Source organism: Photinus pyralis, unplaced genomic scaffold (genome assembly GCF_008802855.1).
Source record: "Photinus pyralis isolate 1611_PpyrPB1 unplaced genomic scaffold, Ppyr1.3 Ppyr1.4_LG2, whole genome shotgun sequence".
NCBI lineage: Eukaryota > Metazoa > Arthropoda > Insecta > Coleoptera > Lampyridae > Photinus > Photinus pyralis.
Window position 1 is genome coordinate 17,074,782 of NW_022170403.1, and position 23,279 is coordinate 17,098,060.

At 33.6% G+C, this 23,279-nt stretch overlaps 1 protein-coding gene across 2 annotated transcripts in view; it reads left to right on the forward strand.

Moving 5' to 3' along the window:
- Nucleotides 1-2,070: 2,070 nt before the first annotated feature.
- LOC116162874 overlaps nucleotides 2,071-23,279 on the forward strand; it is a 41,230-nt gene continuing 20,021 nt past the window's right edge. The window contains exons 1-2 of one of the 2 annotated variants that reach the window (XM_031476622.1): nucleotides 2,071-2,201; nucleotides 2,256-2,370. In XM_031476622.1, coding sequence (XP_031332482.1) covers nucleotides 2,265-2,370 — 106 coding nt within the window. In that variant the 5' untranslated portion in view covers nucleotides 2,071-2,201; nucleotides 2,256-2,264. Of the gene's footprint in view, nucleotides 2,371-23,279 lie in introns of both variants that reach the window. The other variant, XM_031476621.1, reaches the window with a different exon arrangement.

Here is a 23,279-nt window from a genome sequence, read left to right on the forward strand (position 1 = left end):
TCTGTGAACAAACCTTTGGAGCAGATTTTACAAGAGCAAATTTTTTTTAGTAAGTAAATCCTTGTGAACGACTACTCCAGAGATGGAGTTTACTTAAGAGGAGAAGGAGTAGTTTACTGTAGGGGCAAAAGCGTACATTCATGCAACCAAGTTATTAAGGATCCTCAGATGCTTTATAGTTTTGTATTGTCGTCGGTCCGTCCGTCCGTCCGTGTGCGCTCTAACTCTTTTTAAAAGTGACCGTTTGTGTTGAAATTTGATGTACGGGTACTTTGGACATTAAGGATGGGCGTTATTGATTTCCAGGAAGCTGGTTCAACAGGAACAAAAGTTATAGGACTTCGAATGAATCGGGAACAGGAAAAACTGCGTTCTCAATATAATAGAAATCAATATAATATTCATTCCCTAGGTCATATATCGAGTTAGGACTTTCGCTAGATTATTCCCTATGACTCTTAGATGTGTAACAATTCAATATAACTCTTCTCTGTGGCATAGGTCAAAAGTTTTAGAGCAAAATGTACCCAAAATTATTTTTTACACATGAATTTGGAGTTTTAAAAGCTTTCAAACACATTATCTTGATGCTGAAAGAGTACATCACGTGCACATTTAATAACCGCATGTGTGTGATTCAAAGATGTTAAATTATTTTTCTGAGGCCACATGGATTTTGATCAAAGTATGTCAAAATCGTTATTTATGCACCAATACCGTTGGCAAAAAGACTATAGGGGATTACCTCAATACCTACGACATGAATTTGATGCATTTTGGGCGACCACGTGGATTTTAATCAAACATGTCAAAATCGTTATTTATAGACCAAGATCGTTGGGAAAGAACTAAGAGCATAATCTCAATGCTCAAGACATAAATTTGATGCATTTCTGGCGACCACATGGATTTTGATAAAAACATGTCAAAATCGTTATTCTTCCACTCAGATCGTTAGGAACAAAATTAATAGCATTATCTCAATGCCCAAGACATGAATTTTATGCATTTACATAAAATGTATTTTGTAAGATTTAAATAAATTTGTATTTTGTAAGATTAAAATAAATTGTCGTTAAAAGTGATTGTAATACTGAGGATCCTTCGATATTTCGTTGTGTCGGTTTATTTATTCTTAATTACAAATCGACAATTGAAATTGTAGTTCTCTGAGAGTTCCCAAAATCCATATGGGACCAAGTATTTCAGTGTAGGGTTCAATTTTCGAGTAATCCGCCCCAATCCCTCTTTTACGTTTAGTCCTTACTGAAGTAAAAATGAATATGTTTTAGTATAAATGGAGAGAATTTTCGACTTTTCTAACGTTACCAGATAACATAAACTCATTGCAGTATTCATTAGAATCACGCAATTTCGTAAATCTGTGGCACATTTGTAGTAAAAAAGTATATTTCAAAGAGAGTCGGTGAACCTACAAAAGAATTATTTTCTGTAAATTAAAATTTAAGCTGATCAGTTGCCTGCTGATCCAAACGCATACTTTTGGCAAGTGTGCGTGGTTCCTTGGAGTTGTTTCCAACCCAAAAATCCTTTGAGGGTAACTGGGAAAATCTAGCAATAAAGTTAATGAAATGGTATTGTTTATTTTTTAAGTGGTGATTAGAAACAGGTCATGCAAAACGTGAATTACATTGCGTAAAATGGCAAAAAATTCATGTCGTACTAAATGATCTGTAATATTAGTGCGTTATCCACCAAACATAAATTTAAATGGGAATGGGTCAGATTTTATACCTAATATGCTTATTTGTGCCTTGTATGTATGTAATTACTTTATTTGTTTCATTCCGTTATTGTATCACAATACCACTAAGTTAAACAAAATAAACTAATCAAACCCGGCAAAACTTTGATTAAGTTTATTTCCTTTATTCTGAGCAAATAGATTAACGAGTCGTAAAAAACGCATCTAAATATCTATTCATACTTCCACAATCTGAAATTGGTATACAAGATATTTTAGGGGCGGCGATCACGTTGGCGGGAGGCGGCGCAAGAGCTTAGTATAAAAGCGGACGAATTTACAAGTCGGTTGAGTTTTTATTAAGGTGGTGGACTGATAACGATTTCACCCCACACATAAACCACGTACGAACTTTCTAAACTAAGGGTGTAAATACCTATCACTCAGTTCGAACAATATTTTCATTTTCAATTACTAGATTACCCATCTTCATTAGGTAATTAATTTACAACCCCTCATCAATTTTTCTAATTAATTCCATTTGTAAAAGATCGGTGTTATGATAATCATGTGTCAGTTGTTGAAATTAAAGTATACTGCAATGACCGGTAAGGTGGCTGCAATCTCTGTCATCTTAATCTTCTGCTTCGCAGAATGCGCTGCTGGTAAGTTCAATGCTTGTGTACACATTTTAACAGACCAGACGTGGGATTTTATGACGTTGACAAAATTAAACGCGCGGTTAAGTAACCTTATGTGGAACTACGAAAGTGACCATGACACAAACTACCAATCCAAAACTTTTAATTAACCTCCTTTCTAAGTCCCTTTAATTGTATGCGGTAATTTTATATCAATGTTGTCTTAATTTGATGAGATAATGAAATTAAGCTTCATCAAATCAAATTTAATAACACCCGTAAAGTACAGTGTAAAATTGTAGGTGGTAGAAAAATGACTTTCATAATATCCTATTATTACATCGCATGCTGGCGCAAAAATGTTCACCAACAAAAGTGGGAAGGGGGCTCGGAAAATCTGTTAATTATAATTAGTTACATCAAGATTGTATCACGGAATTAAATTAAGCTTTCACTTAATAGCGTTAGAAGATTACCACACATATATAATCTGCATGAGTAATAACATCCTCTTCAACAGTATTTGACACTTATTTGATTTCAATTATGGTTACATCCTCGATGTCGGTTAACGCAAAATATATATTGAGAGAGATTATTTATGACCTTAATCTATATTCTGTGCACATTTAAAATCAGTAATATTCAAATAGTGTGACTTGTTAAATTGATTATTTATATAATTAATTTTCACTTGTAATAAACTAAATATTTTCACTGATCAAAATGTGGGGTGAAGGTACGAAATGCGCTTACTCGAATTTACATACATACGAGTTCTGGTTGAATTCATCATTTTGTCTCATATAAACTTTCCTTGCGTGTACTTTATGACAGTTCTAGTTAGCACATCAAAATATGAGAAGTAACTTTCCGTGTTTGCCTCTAAATGGCATAAATTATTGCACCTCCAAGTCGATTCAACGGGTGTCCAGTAGATAATAGTGTATGGTAGATAAGAAGAACCTGACATACCTGGCGTTAACGTCTGGATTGTAAGACACAGATGGGGGAACCCTTTTTTAAAATGAAAATTTGAATATTTTTCTGAACGACTTGTCATTTTCGTAATAGTCATATACAGGGTGGTGACTTGCGTAACGCATCATAGGGATTTCAATGTAAAATTCATAACATGCGATTATTGGCTCCCCAAATTATTTTAGAGCAAAAATGTATTAAGGTTTTTTGTAGAAAAAAATTTTTTACGTCAATCAACCGTATTAGTTTTCAATTTTTTGCATAATAAAGACGGAAAATTGGAAAATAAAACCCCCATCTTTTTCAATAATCTGTGATGCCATGGAATTTTATAATACAAAAACTACGCCAATATCCGTCATGCTATGGAATGTCTGCTACAAAACAAATCAAATTCTATCAAAAAGTATTAATTTAGAACAGCGAATTCAACATAAAGAAAGACCAAATTATTAAAAACGGTTTCCCAATATAACAATTTACAATAAATGTTCGAATAAGTCACCATTAACTGCAAGACAGTAACCAAGTCGATCATAAAATCCATTTCGAACTGCTGCTAATTGATAACTGGATATCTTTTTGTTTTAGAAAATTCCATGGCATCGCAGATTATTGAAAAAGATGGGGGTTTTATTTTTCCAATTTTCCGTCTTTATTATGCAAAAAATTGAAAACTAATACGGTTGATTGGCGTAAAAAAATTTTTTCTACAAAAAACTTTAATACATTTTTGCTCTAAAATAATTTGGGGAGCCAATAATCGCATGTTATGAATTTTACATTGAAATCCCTATGATGCGTTACACAAGTCACCACCCTGTATAATTTGACACTCCTTTGTTCCATCTACGGGACTCTTATGGCCGTTTGCACCGACAAATTTAAGCGGCACTTAGCTAAATCCATGGCAACGATTATTGAGACAATGGTTGCCATGGATTTTAAGCTACGCTTAAGCTAAGTGCCGCTTAAATTTGTCGGTGCAAACGGCCATTAACATTATGTTTACCTTCTAACTCCCTTAAATAAGTTTTTGAAGTAGGTATGTGAAGGTACCGAGGTCCCATCTAAGATACGCTGGTATTTATTGGGTAGGTACGTAATTACGTGTAAACAACCTAGCTTCTAAGCAGTATTAGATTGGCGGTAAAAATGCTGAATTCACAATTTCAATTGCACCTTACCTTCATTTATTACATTGTTACCAAAATCTATTATTATACTATAAAGCACGAACCATGGATTTTCCTATGCCGTAATCCTATGGATTCGACAAGGAACATTCACACTTGAAGATAAAGAAAAAATCTACGTAGGCGTATCCACCCAAGTCACTGTTAGATTAGAACACAGATTGGAAAGTTTCTATTCCTGCTTTTTAAATTAGATTTTCAAATTTAAATTTTTGATCTCGTTTTTCGTTATAAACACAAAACAAAGATAATATTTGCACAAAATCCCATCAGAGTGAAAAAACACAATATGAATCATTTAACATATACCTACTACATAAGCCTTACGGGAACCATGACCTTTTCTGACTCGATGCTGATATTGCTGATATGTTAATGAGGTTCGAGATACCGGGATTCCCCGGGACCACTCACATTTTCCCATTTTCCTACCTCCTTCTTTGCAAGATATAACCTACTGAATCCATTACTTATCCTAGCAGATAGAGGGATAGGCGGACAGAGAAATTTTGTCATTCAGGATTCATAAATACAATGTAATTAGATTAGAAGAAACTAGACTTAAAAAATGCCTTGCTGAAGGTGCGTTTAATAATATCAATGAATCTATACCCGGTAATTTATGTTTAATTCAACATTGAAGTTTTTTCCTTGGTTTTCTCCTATATGACTTTTGTAATAGTTATTTATATAAAAGTCAGGGAAATGACACATTACAGGCGAGGATATATTGAAGAGAGGGACCTGTTTGGGGTCGAGTTCTTTAATTTCCGCGTCAAGTAATGTGTAATTTTCCACGCCGGTAATGTGACAGGAGACAGGAAAAGTAGTCTGATCTGCCTCTGTCGTGGAAACTCCCTGACATGAAGTAGGCATGAAAATGAGGGTTTCATCGCGATTTTGGATAAATGTTTTTCTTTGGCATGCTAAGACATGCTTAAGACAAATATGTTTTCCTTACCCAACATTCAAGAAAATCATTTATATTTAAATATACCATCATAATTTTTTTTTGTGGAATGAAAATAACCTGTATTAGAAAAAAGTTGCCATATTATTGACTATACGACAAGAGTTTTAGAATTTTTAACAATAAGTCGTACTTGTCAAATTGTAACCAATCTTTGGCACTGGCAATATAAAGACTCCTATCAATACATACTTTGGCTGTCACGTGTCAACTTTTATATCTGACCTTCTCCAATGCTAAAAGTAAATATCCTACTAAGATTTTGCTTAGAAGCTGTCATCCAAATATTAAAGAAATTTCGAATTATCTAGAGGGACTATTAGGAGATTTTTTTAATCGGAAAAGCCAAGGCTGTTTTTTGCATACTAGTAAAATGGTCTTTGGGGAGGAGATACGCACAAATGTTATTAAGAAACGTTGTTGAGAATGTAAAAACCGAATAAACGTGCGATTACAAAGTCTTAGGCCTACTATGATTTTTTTTATGTTTTTATTGTTTCATGTATTTTTGAGAAAATTCGAAAAAATGTTACTTCAAAGAACTATTCAAAATAGCATCTAATGGGCATGTAGTAAATTTGAAGCCGATAATGACACTTCCGAATATTATTTAAAATATTTCATGTATGTTAAATTAATGATTTCAATATCAACTTAATTAATTCTCAAATTAAAATTAAATCGCCTCCTAGTTTTTCAGATTTCTTAAAAAAGTCCAGTTATTAAAAAGTAAAAAAAATCAAAGTAGGCCTAGGAGTTTTTCATTCCGAAGAACTTTTTTTAATTAACATTTGTACCATCTCGTCCCCAAAGAGCAATTTTCTGGTATGCAAAACAGGTTTTTTGAACGTTTCAAAGACACCCTTAATTTTTCGAAACTAAAAGTATGGCACAAATCAGTTTGCAGCCAAGCAGGACTGATCTCGAGAAGCACCAAATCAATTGAAAATGTATTGTTTTTTACAAGAGATGACCAGACAATTGGGACGCTACATCCCTGTTTTACTGCTCTGACATTGTCACCATAATCGGCCAGAATGGTAGCCGATACATTTCACAGGTTTGTTGAACTAATTATAACAATAAAGCCCTTAAGTGGATCTAAAAAAGCGGAAGAGTACCTCGGAGTGACCCTATGCATAATTGGATTTGACCCATTTTCAATAGGCTTGTTACATATGGTATATACGTCAACTGTGCAAATTTTTAATCGAATAAGTTCACGCGTTTGGCTGAGACAGAGAGGCGTGACCATACGGGGTCATTATTGGTCATAGGTCAACTGTGTAAAGTTTGAACCGAATGGCAGTTATCGTGTTCACGGACAGGACAGACGGACAGCCGGAAAGACAGACACCATCGACTCCCCTATAAAGCTTCCGTCGCTTTGCTCTGCCGCTTAATAATTTATTTCTTTGCAACAGAAAATAATTAATTATACATCGTAAAGTTGAAACAAATGTTACATTGTAAAATGACAATTTGGACTTTGAAAAAGAAATTGTAATTTTACCCAAGTTTATTATTTCAATGATAAAAAAAACTGTATCAAACTGAGTGAAAAACTAATATAGTGTCCATTTAAAATAAGGAAGTTGATGTCAATATCTCGAACACCGCCATTTTGATTTTTTTTTCTACGCCCATTGAATTAATCCCAGAATCAAACTTTTATTTGAAACTTTTTTCGATAGTTCTCTTTATTATTGAAATATTTGACCTTTTTAAAAATGGTAATTTTCACTTTTTTCCAATTATCTACGAAACAATTTATTTTTTTCAAAATATCGCATTGGAATATCCATCAGCATCAAAAACTACACAACTTTGCCTATTTAACCGAATCTGTAAGTATAATAACAACAATAAGATAGCCATGTTAAGCTACTCAATTTAAGACACGCTGTATATACTCCTAATGAGTAATAACGGGATTGTTCTTTCCGAATTAGTTTTTGAATCCGGTATTTTCATTATCAGAATTGAACTAATTTCTTCGATATTCTCCATGGTTATCGTCAGTTCATCTCGTCTCGTTGCTCCCGAAATTCATTTGATTATTTCATTCGATATAGGTATCTAAATAATTACCTAGTTTATTTATGATCAGATCATGCAAGCTACAAATTTAAATTTCTTTGACTGATACGGACCTGTCTTTTCCGACGTTTTTTCAACTTTTTTAAAGATCACTCTTTACAGTTTTTACATGCGATTTCGTAGTGTATGTGTGGTAAGTTGTGAATTGCTGTCTTCGATTTGAACGCTATTGGCCACCTTCGGCGATATAGTTCTTGGGGGTCATTTAAGGTAAACTTAGTAAACATTGTCTCGTCATGTGGTTATCTACTACGTGATGTGATGCCGCATGAAAAATTTTTACACGATCTTGGATATGCATGGACATAAGGTGAAATATGACATTCTGCAGATTTCTATCAATTTAACTTATTTAGGAAAGTGTCGGTACCTTTTAAATTTTGAGGACGGCGATTTTGATAGAGAACAGTAATTGCAATGACCGTCTGATGAAGTGTGTATATTGGAAAGCTTCAATTGTGCCGTTTCCACTTCAAATATTTCAAAATTGATCCTCTAAGAAGGCGATTGGTTTTAACTTTTAAGCTTCAGCACAAAGGAAAAGGCGTAGATTTATCTAATTGAGTAACAGAACACACAGACTGTTTGTAATGCGTTAATGTATTTCCATTACCAATTAAATAGGTATTGACAGTATAGGTACCTAGTCTTTAATGGATACTAAAGAAATAGCGTGTCCTACACAAATTTAATTCTGGTAGTAGGTAATAAACTTACTTCCATTTCTAATGAACACGTTTATAATCGTTAATTACACTAAGCACGTCTTCCTTCCGATGGAAATTTTAATGTAACTTTTTTAATTAAAGGACGACGTATTGTAAAATAATATGTAAATATCGTCTGCTTTTCAAAAATCCGTCTATAAATGTTTCTCAACATGAAGTTGTTAAAGTGAGTTATTCAAATTCCGTCCACAGTCGCAGCAACAGGTATTTTTACGTTCTAGAATCGCATAGAAACGTCTGAAAGTCGTTTATATAAAATTCCCAATGATTGCCAAACATCACTTTTATACATAATTCATTTTTCTAAAATTTTAAATCTCAAATGGTGTTGATTGACATTTTTTATTTTATTGGTCATCCAAGGTCCGTTGCGTTGCAATATCCAGATCCCAGTTTTGCCCGAGGGTATCAGACAAAGGTAACGAATAAGAAAAAAACTATATATTTATCTAAATCTCCACGTACTTTTATTTTTATCATCAACTTTGATGGAGCATTATAGTCGTATCTTATCTCACAGTAAATGACGTACCTAAGTGTATTAGATTTTAGTAAAAGCTAACATTTAGTTTATCCAATACAATTCACTCATCATCTTCTAGGTAATTGATAAATTGCTCTATTATTAGTTATCAAAATATCATCGCGCATAACAAATAGCTGGACAGGTATAGTAAATCGATTCTCAGTTACGTATTTCATTTGCATAGGATTTTCTGTCCAAGAGAAGTTAAAAATCGCAACCAATGAAGAGGTGGATGGAGGGTTGTTCATAATATAATAATTTACTATGGAAAGGACCATTTTACTAGAAATTCGAGCATAATATCACTATCCAATAAAAGTGTAGTTGACCACATGGATATTCATGAAGAGGTAGTACATTAAGGCCGGATGTCCACCGCATCGGGCCGACGAAGATCGGTACGATTTGAATCGCGCACCTGCATTTCTACTCTGAAGCCTGTCAACAGAAAAAAAAAACTGTCACGACTGACGACAACGGGCTAAAATAGTCGGTTGTGATTTCGATCGGTCCCGACAATAGTCGAGTCTGTTGACAGGCTTCAGTAGAAATGCAGGTGCGCGATTCAAATCGTACCGATCTTCGTCGGCCCGATGCGGTGGACATCCGGCCTAAGAAGACCGAATGACAGGAGTACGTTACATTTTGTCGTGCAGTATCCATTACGCGAACTTTTAACAAAATTTAATATTAACTATTTAATCTTCTAATACGAAAAGTAATTTGAAGAATGGGAATAAATAATTGATTAAATTACAGGGGGTAGTAAATTAAAATGTTTGGCCATTCCCTTCTTTGTAGAATCTTTTGAATGGCATAGGGCCGTCGAAGTTAGAGATGCTTTCATTCTCAGCACTTGAAGCTCTGCGTTTAGGGAAGGTTGCAGTTGCACTTCTGCTCTGCTTAGCATTACTGACTATTTATGTACCAGTGATGAAAGAAATGTATAAATGTAAATACTTGCGCATTGGAACTGAGAGACATGCCATTGGGCCAATAAATAATCTTTGTTATAATGATTGTTAATAGCAATTTGAATTTTGTTAAGTACACAACTTCTCCGAATTATCTTGTAGTACGCTTTCGCCGTTTTGTTACCCCCCTCTCCCTTCTACCGTAATTAGTGTATATTGTTCTAAAATGCATTTGATATAATCTGAAAAACATTTGAACTTTTCTAAAATTAAATTGAATTTTTTGAAATACAATTGACCTCATCTGAAATTCAATTAACTAATCTCAAATACTTTTGAAATATTCTGAAATTGAATTGACTAATCTAAAATGCAGTTGACGTATTCTGAACTACTTCTGGAAAATGTGTAAATCCTGCCGTATGCTCGCACCGGTGACTCCAAATATCAGGCTAACCTATAGAAAAAATTATATTTGTCAAAATACGAGTGTTTGCCAGCAATAATCAAAAATTCATCTTTGTGGTTCTTACTTAATATCAGCGTCTTTTTAAGCTTATTCTCTTCACCCTTACATTTCAAAACACGAATGAATGAGATCATATCGCGAAAAAGTAAATCTTTAAATCTTTAAGCTCATATAGGTGTTTTCTGTAAGTAACTATAAACGTATACAAGTATGCTAAAATTGACTACCCCCCCCCCCCCTCCAACCTCATAGTAGTAGTATTACTGCCGGAACCGTCAACTTTACATGCCCTCCAACGTGCTTCGCGTCCCACTTGAAATAATAATAATTATTATTACCCCTCTCTTGTTTTGGGCCCTCAACAGGCATGCGCCCAATTAGAGTCACCCGCATAATGCTATTTAGAGGTGGTTAAAGAGGGACACATTCAAACCTACTCAAATGTCAATTTGATATCTGCTATCCATTATATCTTATCAAGATTACAATCTTAAAATCAAATGGACGGTGTAATTAAGTTTGGAATTTCGTTGCCAAAGCAAGCTAGAGTAATAATATAGAAAAAAGATTTTATAATTATTATAGTTTACCAAAATTGTTGGTGAAACAGCAACACTATTTTTATGTAGGGGGGTTTCTCAATAGAGACACATTGACACTATATGGTAACTATATTAGAAGAAATGTCAATGCCAAAATAATATAAGGTCATTCAGTTTGATTAAGTATTCCGTCATGAATCGGTTCGCGTTGCAACAACGCTGGAAAATTGTCTAAAATTAGTACGAAAATTCGCGTTCCACTCAAAGGATACTCTGCGAAAGAAAACTGTTGTTATAATACCCGTTCTGACTACTAAGCCTCTTATTCGCTACTGACAAGCTCGTTGCGAAGAAAATATCGCTGCTCTTAGTCCCAGTGCCAATACGAATGTGTTGATCGAGTTAACTGAAGAATTGAAGCCGGATGACCATTGTAGACGTCATGTGTTTGCTTATAGGGCTCTCGAAAAGGCGATTTTCATAACAAAATAATGTTTTTCAATGAGGTCCATTTCGATTTCAATGGCATCGTCAATAAAGAAAATTGTCGATATTGCACAATAACACCAGTGGTTACCGAATCATATTTGCATCAGAAAATATTGACAATTTGGTGTGGATAATGGTACGCCGGTATCATTAACCCTTTCTTTCGGAGTGAGGAAGGAGTTGTCATTGCCGTCGGTGCTGACCGATTATTTTTTTCCGGAATTTCATGAAATAGATGCAGATTTTATTTCCAAGACGGCGCGCCGCCCCGTATTGGCAGGGTAAACATGAACTTGTTGCGTGGAAAGTTCGGCGGTTTATTAATTTCGCGAAATGTCCACAAACAATGGCCCCCAAGATATTGCGATTTAACGCCGTTAAAGTATGTTCTTTGAGATTACACCAAATCCAAAATCTATGGCGCAATCCACTGACTCTTCAGGACTCATATCGAATTGCCGTCTGCAAGAAGGGCCGCGTTAGCAGTTTACTCTTCTTAACACATAAATGGCATATAATTACCTAGACAATCAACCGTATATTCAATCCAAACGCAGTAACAAAAAACGGACACAAGAAAAAATCCAAATTAATTAAAATGGATAATATTTATATAAATCTTATAAAATAGACTAAACCAAACTTGACAAAATGAACGACACACAGACAGATCTTACTTGATTTTAATTCGTACAAGACTGGACCCGCGAGCTCTAAGATGTAACGATAAACGATTACCATAATAATAGTCAATAATGTCTTCAAACACTTATAAATAACAATCATTTAAATATGTGTATTTTTTCTTTTAAATGCACGGTTTCAGTGAAGTTGTCCGAGGCCTGAAGCCACGCGTGATTTTCGTTGGCTCATTTTCGCTCTCAAGTTCGTTTTCACACGAGACGTAAGAAAACTTTTTTACGTAAATATGTAGGAAATGAACCTTTTCAGAAACTATGGATAATTAGTGCGTTACTTATTAAAATAAATACTGTACAAGACAAAGATTAAAATGAATTCTCTCTACAAAAACACAGCCCTAGTGTACTGGATTATGTCCATTTGGAAATACAAAGTATTGTTGATGTCCTTTTAATTATGTCCTTTTTGTGATAGCATCTTGTCTAGCTATTTATCATCTGCAATACTCGTACATACCCTTTGAATGCCTTAACTTGAATAACCTGTTGATAAATTTGAAATTTAAACTTTGCCTCTCTTCTTTCTTAAGTACGACTCAGTTACTGAACCTTTAGATCGTCCTTTACTGGTTAAGCACCACAAAAATGCGTATTTTCGAGTCGATTACGATCGGTTTTACGGAAGTATTGTATAAATACTTTCGCCTAAACGATTGGTTTTTGCGTGTTATCTCGCTGCAATTTTTTAGCGCATTTTTGCAAATTTATTCAAACGCGAATTGCGGGTGAACGGGACGTCGGAAGGGGGTACCGTCAAAGGGAATGTGGTAGCCCCCGACACGATCTTACTGATGGTGGAGTCAAAACTTTAAAAGCGAATTGCGGGTGCACGCGGAAAGTGGGAAGCTGTTAGTGAATGTAGTAGCCTTCGACAAGATCTGTTATTGATGGTTGAGTAGAAAGTGGCTAATAGAATACTGATCTGCCACACAAAAATGCGCTGAAGTCCCTTCGATCTCAAACGAGGACTTTGATCATTTTTACGTTTGCTAATTCAATATAGGGATATGCTGGATCTGTTCAATACACCAAAAGAATAAATACAATAATTAGGTATTACATTTTTAGATGTGTACTTCAACTTTAAAATTCGAATTTTGTCCGATAATACACGGAGAAGGTGTATTGGTCTATTGGTTTGATGCTGTATACAAATTAATTTTCGTTCATCGTGCATCTACCTACATTATTAGCATTTTAATTATCGACCAATTCAACTTATAAATTCTCTCCCTTGCCATTTTACATGCAGCTGATTTTCCAATCTAAAGCGGATGTAGGCAACAATTCCATGTACACAGCCGCAAAATAATGGACAGCCTAATTAAATTCTCAAATTTGCTTTTCAACTATTAAGTAGTAGCTCCTTTTTGTTACCATAGTTCAAAACTCATCTACTCTCGCGTATCCCTTGGAACGAAATTGATTTCAGTCTAAATTTAACAATGGATGCATACACGACGTTAATGTTAACTTAATGCGTTACGCGACCGAGAAGCTGAAAATTGGTTACACGCAACCCTAAAGTGAGTCACATCCTTGCTTGCGCTTCCAATATTTGTATTTAATTTACGTTACATTTCGTTTACGTTTTTGATTATTCAAGGCAGCATCTCAACTGACAATCCATGTATAAATAAAACATCTTCAAAATACCTCAAGAATTCGAGCGTTTTTCTGGAAAGTTATCAATACGAATCCCATTTCATTTAAAAGTATTATTGTGTCGTCATTTGAATATGGCGATAAGGAGAATTGCTAAAAAGACCCCGGAACAAAGTCTAGATTAATTTCGCAACTTCTAATTTTGGATTTCTCACGAGAGTAACTGACACCCATTACAATTTTGGCTTAAAGTCTAACCTACGTATTCAATTTCCGTATATGTTGTATATGTGCTGTTATTTATAATATATCCTCGGGCAAAACCAATTTCGTCTCATCTTATTGTAATCTGGAATTGCGTACATAGTGCCTATATATTTGGCTAGGGGCAAAACTTTTAGAATAATGGAAGTGTATGTTTCCGACAAATTTTCGGTGTTGATATGTATGTACATACATAGTTATAATAATAAACGAAGCAGTTTCCTCGTCGCATTCAAATATATACCTACTCAATTAATTCGTTAATAAATTATTCACTTAGAATTTAATTTACTATTCACTAGGTAGGTATTATTTCAAATTTTTGAGTGACGTATCTATCTTATTCTTTGGGCCCTATAAGAGCTAAATAGTGTTTATGGATAGAACTTTAATATTTAGAAGCGATTCATAATTTCCATTTTGTTCAGATGTTCAATATCCTAATCCGAATTTTTTTGAGCTCCTATTACTATTCTACAAGTAAAAGTGTAGCACAATTCACTTGATAAATGAAACCATAAGATTTTTTGAGATTTCAAAATGCAAGTTCCAAATGAATTACAAAAGTGAAGTTTTACATCAAACTGACAGATCGAAGTTCATAGTTGATTTACATAAAAGTCATGAAAATTACTAGGGAGGAAATATTGAAGTACGAGACCCCTGGGGCCGAGTACTTTTAATTTCCGAATTAAGTAGTGTCATTTTACTGATGAGTTTTGTATTAAATTTTACCCGAAATCGTATATTCATCTAACATTCAATTTTCATATAAAACTTTTGGTTACTGTCAATCTGTCAGTGATGACAAATAGACATGTAGCGATGTGACAGGTGCGGCCGGAAAAGTAACAGGTGCGGCGGTAAAAACTTCTACTAATCACATATTTTGCGCGTGTCAACTATAAATTATCTTATGCCCTATAGCTTTTTGGGATTGTACGTATATCTCCGACCTTAGATGTATTCAAACACTGCAGAAACAGTTACTCAAGATTGAATTTCAGAAAAAAGCAAGTTTTTCTCTTCCTTTTTTTTATTTCTTTCTCTGCGTGTGCTCCCCCTTCGTTATTTATATGTATTCAAAGTTCTTGATCTATTCTATCAGATAAGTAGTGGTTTTGGCATACTTATCAGTCAGAGACTTGCTATAACTAGATTGCGCTTAACGTATCTAAGGTGTTGTCGACACAGTATGCAACACACAATGCACCGCGGGGCAAAAATCGTTGAAATGATATGCAATACAATGAAATAAGCTGTTATTTTAGATGTTCCGTTCATTAATCATTCTCGTGATTAGCTCGAATTAGTGAACAGATAAATTTCTGTTGAGAATAAACCAATAAACTTAGGTTAACTTGTGCCTATCAACATGTACTCTGTCGATAAATTTTTTAATGATATGCTGATTTTCAACGGATAAAAGTTTAAAGGGCCAATGGATCAGAGCCATTCCAAGAGAAAAATTCACTCCCACCATAGTGCATTTGCGGGGAATGAAGCCGATTTTAGAAAGATACCTACGAAGGTGTTAAAAAATAATGCAATACCGAGCGTTTTCGACTTTCCCATTCACTTAAAATAACGTAGAACTATAAAATTCGACATCCTTTACCAGCAAGACAACGGCAATGCCTATTTGCCTATTAGGTATAGACGTAACTAAGTACTTACTGGTACTAAGTATATTTCAGGTTTTGTTACAAGAAAAATAGCTAAGTCTGTTAAATGTTCCATATGTGGAGATGCGATATTCGCATCAGAGAGTCATTCAAAGCTTTTAACTAGAAAAAATCGTGGAGGATTGTTGCACGTATCAAGCGATGCATTAAAAATTTGCCAAATTGCTGAAAATGTGTTCAGGTTTTTCATTCAATCCACACCACACCGCGTTGTAAACAAAATGGTTATCAGCAGTCTAAGAAAAATAAACAGTTACAGCCCATTTGGGTTTTTGGATAGGCATATATTGAATCAAAATCCGCTAAATAATCATATCTTACTACTTACATTTTTAGTTTTAAGAGTATATTTTCCCATACGTGTTCACCACCAAAATACTCATAAATCAAATTAGGACTAGAGTAAGGCAGTTATATACCAATTTAGTTCAAATAAAATACCAACAAATTCGATTAAAACAGTTAACAGCTGTATGTTATCTTTTTTTGCTACTAAAATTTAGAATAAACATGGCTAAAGCAAGCTGCAGAACGTACGTCTGCCCCGCGATGAACAGTTGGTTGCCTAACCTATCTTGACAACAGGCGTTTATAGTAAAATCTACGTTACGCGCGGTCTAGTTATAACAAGTCTCTGTTATCAGTGGATTTGGGTACTAGAATTCACACAACTCGGCAATATTCTAAAAAACTGTTGCGTCTGCCTAAAGTATAGAAATCTTTTTAAAAAAAAGTTCTTGTTTCTAGGTCCAAAATTTTGTAATTTCTTTTTAACCCTTACTTACATAGTATGTTTGGAACTATGAGTTCGAGTTTTCAAAAAAAGAGCTAGTTAATTTTACAGTTTGTTTAATTTTGCTTGATTTATGTTATGCATCTGTACTTATACCAAAAATGTAATATAAAATTCGTCAGTGAAATGACTATTTAACTCGGAAATTAAAGTACTCGACCCCAACGGAACTCGTACTGCAATATTTCCCCGACTTTTATGTAAATAACTATTAAACATATATAGGTACAGTGTGGAAAAGTCAAATGGAATAATTTCATTATTTCGACTTCTGTACATATTTATATAGAAAATTATGAAACACGTCAAATTTAAATTTATAAATTGACATTTTTCAAGGTGAAAATGTGATTCCTGCCTTCGAGTATAACAGTTACAACTCCCAATTTTTTTATTTGAAAGTAATGGGCTTGTAATATATTGTTTGAAAGGTCTCTTCATTCTCTATCCAAAAATGTTACTATTTTCAAATTTATTGGAAAAATTTACATAAATAGGAGTGCGTTTACATTTAACTTTTTCCATAATATATAGTTCTTACACGTCTAATTAAAGTTTATTATTAGGTAAAGCCCGTAAAAGAATATCAAATGACAATGAAATCTATCGGCAAATTTTCTATCGCCATGGACCATTTACATTTATCTGATGGAACAATGTATTCATGAAGTGGGTAGATACATTTAAATCCATGGTAATTCATTGCCAGATAGATTTAACGGCAACATGAAGGATTGATATAGATTTTGTAGGTATATTCTAAATTTGATCAACCATTTCGCTTATTCCCAACAGAACGTGGACTTTGATCGTTTATAAAGTTATGAGTAAGTTAGTTCCCTTAAGATTAACAAAAGAAGTAAAGAAAACCCGCATGCCGCATGGAAAGTGTACTTTTGCTAATTTTCAAGTTTATCACTAACCTAACATCAAGGGACACAAAAGCGGGGCATTAGGCACAAAGTACCTACTCAATTTATGAACGAAGCTACATCATAAACAATAAAGACTAAGAATACCTGGGATTATAATACTACATTTGTTGCAAAAAATGAGATACAACGCAAAAGGAAAGTGCGCGGATATATAAAAAATTAATCCTCTTACCCAGACCATCTGTGAGTTAAGTAATTAAGTAGATGCACAAAAAAGGAGGTATTGGTCTGCAATCCAATTTATTGTAGTTAAAGGCAGTTTATATTCCCTGAATATCAATGATTAAGGAAAGTTTATATAAACTCTGCAAAAAATTAATCAATTCCAACGGCAAACTGAATGGCAAAGTTTACCCTCAATTACTACAACATGCGATTTAAATTAAAACAGCGGAACTTCCATAGTGCCTATTATATTAAAATTTTCCATTTCTATATGTAACTGTAGAAATATCGGAAACCTGCACGTGCACGCGTATAAAGTGATTTATGCATTTTTCGATTAGTATAATACTACAATTTTTCTCCAGAACTATCAAAGGGTCGTAGGTATACAATCTTGGATGAAACGATTGATAAATGTGTAGTAGCTAAGGTTACTATTGTGTATTGCTACTTGCTACGTACTCATAACATGTATGCCCTTTTATAATTATAGTGCTTTTAAGTTACGAGCCTTTACATTATTCCGTTGTGAAAAGTGAAGCTCGAACGATTTTTGAGAAAAACTGTTGTCTTTATCGCCCCCCCCCCCCCTTAACACTCTATCTTAATAAACCTCAAGGCCACAAGTAAGGTGTACAAGTAACTATAAACGATTTGCTTTGGCTAATATTAACGGTGTTTCTAGACTAGAGAATGGAACAATATCAAGCGATGTCGTCTAATGTGAATATTACTTTTATATGGGTTGAGTAATGGGTACATATCTTGATGTTCGAGATCTCCACGGTTAGGTGTCATAAAGCCATAAAGGGGAATCAAATAATAAAATACGAGTAGCTGATAATCGATTGTCGTCATGATGTAAGTCAAACTCCACTGATAAATATAGGTATATAATTAGTGGCTTTCCAAAAATGCGTTGATAATTTTTTAATCTTTACCTTTCAGATAATTAAAACTGATAAATTATCAACCGAGTTATGTAAACTAACTATTTCCTGGTAGTTTCTCATAATGTGATAAAGCATAATAAGTATTATACCTAGGGTAGCTATTAAAGATTAAACGAAAGCTATCACGCTCAAACCGTTTGAAATATACCGGGTGAATGTTCCAAAACCAAACATAAGAAATTAACATGGGAAAAAGGTTTTTTGCAGATCGTTGCTCCCCATGTTACCTTAGAGGGTTTGTAACTGGGTTAATAATGACACCAGTCGAAAGAAAATTTTTTTTCTCATTGAGTGATATGCGAATTACTTCATTTTCAAATAATGAAGTGGGTGATAGATATTATTATATTTGGGATGTAGTATAAATAAGAATCACTGTCTTTCCCAAATTTATTTTAAATGTTATCAAAGCATACGCATATATGATTTTATGTGAAAGACGTTTATATTTAAATTAATGAATTAAATTAATAATTGCCATTAAAATTATATGGCCGAAATATATATAAATGTAAGCCAACATCTATTAGAATTTAAAATAAATTTGGAGAAGACAGTGATTCTTACTCATTTTTAAATGTATTTCTCATTATTTTGTCAAAAATTCGGCAATAAATCCAATTACCAAAATCATGTTAAGCCATGACTAGTAATACAAAAAGAACATTCAAACGTTTTTCAAGTCGAAACCAATATCAGTTTTTGAGAAACTGGCATTAATTTTTGTTGTATTTCACTGTTGAAAAAGTATTTCTAATAAACAACGTTTACAGCGGAAATAGTACGCGATATTTATTTTTTAATGAGCGTCCCATTCCGTCTGTGTCAACACCATCGACATATAATAAATGGACTGCGCGTGTCAATGATAAGCGGGGATACTGCAGGTGAGAGAGAAGGGAAAACCAAGAGATTAAGCTGTCTCTTACGGTTATGCATCTGATTGGTTCTTTCAATTTAATTTGAATACGATCGCGATCGCTTCTGTTGAAAGAACCAATCAGATGCGTAACTGTAAGAGACAGCTTGCCTCTTAGTTTTCCCTTTTCACTCACCTGCAGTATCCGTGTTTAGCATTGACACGCGCAGTCCATTTATTATATTTCGATAGTTAAAACGAGGGTTAAAACCTATTTCAATTCTTTAGGAAATCTCCACGGTTTAACATAATTTTGCTAATTGGATTTATTGTCGAATTTTAGATAAAATAATGAGAAATACACCTGAAAATGAACTAATTCGCATATCCTTAGATGAAAAAAAAAATCTTTTTTCGATTGGTGTCATTATAAACCCTCTCAGTTAACATGGATCTACAAAAAACTTTTTTCTCATATTAATTCCCTATGTTCGGTTTTGAAATATTTACCCGGTACATGTCGTAAACTTTTAGTGAATTCCGTCATTTGACGAAACGCCTAGCCATTTATATGAAAGTCTGGCACAGTGGACTTACTAGGGCCAAGCGATTGGATTCTTTTCCCCTTCGAGATCAATAAATGGTATCCCTTATCGACCTAGAAGGGGAAGGAAAACTACCCCGCACGTCAAATTATTAGGCCTCGGACTAGGCTTTTCGTGAAATGATGGATTTCACTAAAACACTACGTCATTAGAGAGCTTGTATTTTTTTCTTTCTCTTTCTTACTACCTACACCTTAATCATGAATGGTGTTAAATTAAGCAACGTAATTTATATAATTCTCCGAAAAAGATAGGTGTTAGGTAATAATCCTTTTTTGCCTAACTTTCTGTAAATGTTGAAAAATCCATCTTCTAGTAAATCCATTAAACGAAATAGGATTTGCAAAGACGCTGCCAACTTTCTCGCAGCAACCCGTTGCCGTGCTTTTCTCTTATGCTGACCTCTCTCTCTCGGTGAAGAACTGCTATCGAAAGGAACCAAAAAAAAAATAATAATAATCAACTATATATCGTTTATTGAACCATCGTGAGGAACAGGTGGCAAACCCTGTAGTCTTACAGAGTTATAGCCCAAAAAAAGAACTATCGCATATGTTCTTGAATTCAAGACACCTACTCCTTTATTGACACAAAACATAGTTTAGCAAAAAAATGTAAGAAGGGTTGAGCATCTAGGTCTTAATTTGTGTCATCTATCTATTTCGAAGTGGCGTTATTCTGTTTTGAGGTGGTTTTTGATGTCAATTCTTTGGAACAATCTAGACCATCAAGAGCAAGGTTATGTTTACTTCTCTACAAGTATTTATGTTTTAGCGCGTATCTGTAATAATATACATATAATAACACCTAATAATCACATCAGGTATCGGTCACTATTTATCACTTTCTGATCTTCATATTTCCACAACTGAATTGTTTAAAAGAAATTAATTATTATGTGGTGTAAAATGTAATCAACTAAAACCTCTATCCCTCCTGCGCAATCTACAACGTAAATAATTATTTACCCCCATCTTTGTTATCGGAAGGTTACCTTTATTTTTTGAAGCGGAAATTAAATTTTGTTTTATGTATTTAAAGTTGTTAAATTGTTTTATCTAAATAAAGTTGAAGTCGACAAAACGAACAATGCTACGCTTTACAAAAACTTCATTCCGCTAAGAATTCGATTGGAAACGTTACTTCCGCGGAAGATTTTATAATGCGTACTGTAAACATAAAATCGCAAATACATTAATGGATTTGCTATTACTATAACAAAAGGTCTCTTTCATTCGGGATTTGCTTTAATTGCATCACAAGTTTCTCTGAAAGTACACTGAGAGAAAAGAAGGCATTTATTATTAACATTCCGACCCAAAAAGTTTGCCTGTAGCATCTGACTCTAAATAATAACAATTGAATAATTGTAATAAGACAATATATATAATAATAACTCAATGACAAAAAATTATATGATTGACTCAAATACTGCTTACGGTAAAACCATTTTCTTGACACCAATAAATAGTAAGATATGCAAGGACATGGTGCCATTTTTTAAAAGCAACCTAGCTACGTCTTACTTATTAGTGAACATATACTTAAGGCTAACTAAAAATATGTTTTTCTGTATCTTTAATATACTGGGTAAACAAATCATAATGCGATTCCAGCAATCAACTGTATTCTAATTATTAACTGGCGAACGGTTGTAGTGAACATTCGAATCTTATATGTATATTTCACAATGCTATAATGCAAGGCGTAATGTCTTGGAGCTATTCCATTGCGTTCTTGTTTGTACTTGGAACATTTACACCTAGGTAATACACCACGAATTAGATGTGAATTTAAATTACTGGATACCATATCTTAATATATTAAGGATTAATATGTTTTTCTTCGTACAAACAAATTATGCCTTTATTTCAAATGCGCTTTTCAAATGTAATAGATACACCTTTGATAAATCTTAAAGCATGTTTATTAATTATAAAATCTGTTAGTGCTATTCAAGTATCTGAATGTACACAGAAAGCAAACGTATTCCTGGTAAGAACAATTAGGTTTTGTTAGTGACATAGTTGTCACTTTGCCTTTGCCATTCCAATTCATTATACGTGCTTTACAACTTGTGCAGCTTGGTCGACGTGTTTTATAATATGGAATCATCATGAAACACTATTAAACGCGTGGGGTTATGGTGGGATATCCCACATTTCAGGGTAAGTATCTAAACCTAAGTCACAGGTATAATTTATACGCTCCTAAACGAAACTTACTTTCACAGATCCTTGAGCAATGTGTAGGTATAGCAGCCATGTTGATCTTGGTGTAGGTACTGTTTATAAGATCTCTGCAATACTTACTTTCAAATAATATCAAACAAATCAATAAACGTTTTATTACGATGTTACAGCACTGGACATTTCTTACATTTTATATTTTTTCTTAATAGAATGGTCTACTATATAATAATCGATTCAATTGATGTTATGCTGATAGGCAAATTATTATCATAGATATAAGATATACCTACCTAGCTAGGTATTTTGTATTATAAGAATAGGTATTGTTTATGTTCTGTTTTGTATTTTGTAATTAAGATATAAAATAAATTGATATTTTACAAGGGATATAATTTATTTTAATCGCCGTACACACGCTACCCAACAAGTTCTTTTGACCAATCTATACATGTATAATAATTAGTACATGTTACGTTTACTGTGAGATTTAAACAATAATAAACAATCAAGATATGCATTAGATGAAAGCACAGTTCACTTGATTTTAAAAACAACTGTGTTTAAATTGAAGTAAGATAAGAAGTCATTCGGTAGTAAGTATTTCATAATGCATATGTGTAAGGACTGAACATTTCATGTAAAACAATATATCATATGAGGTAGATCATGTTTGTAGTGTTAAATATAAGTTACACTTAACACAAAGTATCAAAGAGTTCCAAATACTTCAAACATCTTACCAGTAAAAAATCTACATTTAGTTGTAATCGAAGTATATTTATTATTAACCCATTGTAGAGTTACATATAGAAAAAGTAACCTTTCACTTAGGTACTAAACATTTCTTTATATCTCAAATGCGTTACAACTACAAGTTCAACGTTTGCCCATAAATAAGGTGCATTAATTGTTACCTATTGCAGAGTTTCATACAAAAAAGATACTTCACTATAAGAAAATGTTTTAGTTGCATTAATAATTCAGATGTATAACGCTAAGAAATTGTTTGTACCGTAAGAAACATTACTCAGAATCGCCTGTGAGTTCGGCAGAATACGAAGTTACCTTAGGATAAATGTAACCGTAAACGGGTACTTACAAGTGATTCTTTCTCTCAGTGTACTACTCTGTATTGTATCGCAGAAACAGCGTTGCGGCGAGATAAATGTTCCTCGTACGTGAATAATTTCGGATTTGGTATATATAGATATAGTCTATCCGTTATTATTATTCCGATATGTAATTAACCCCACTAAATGTA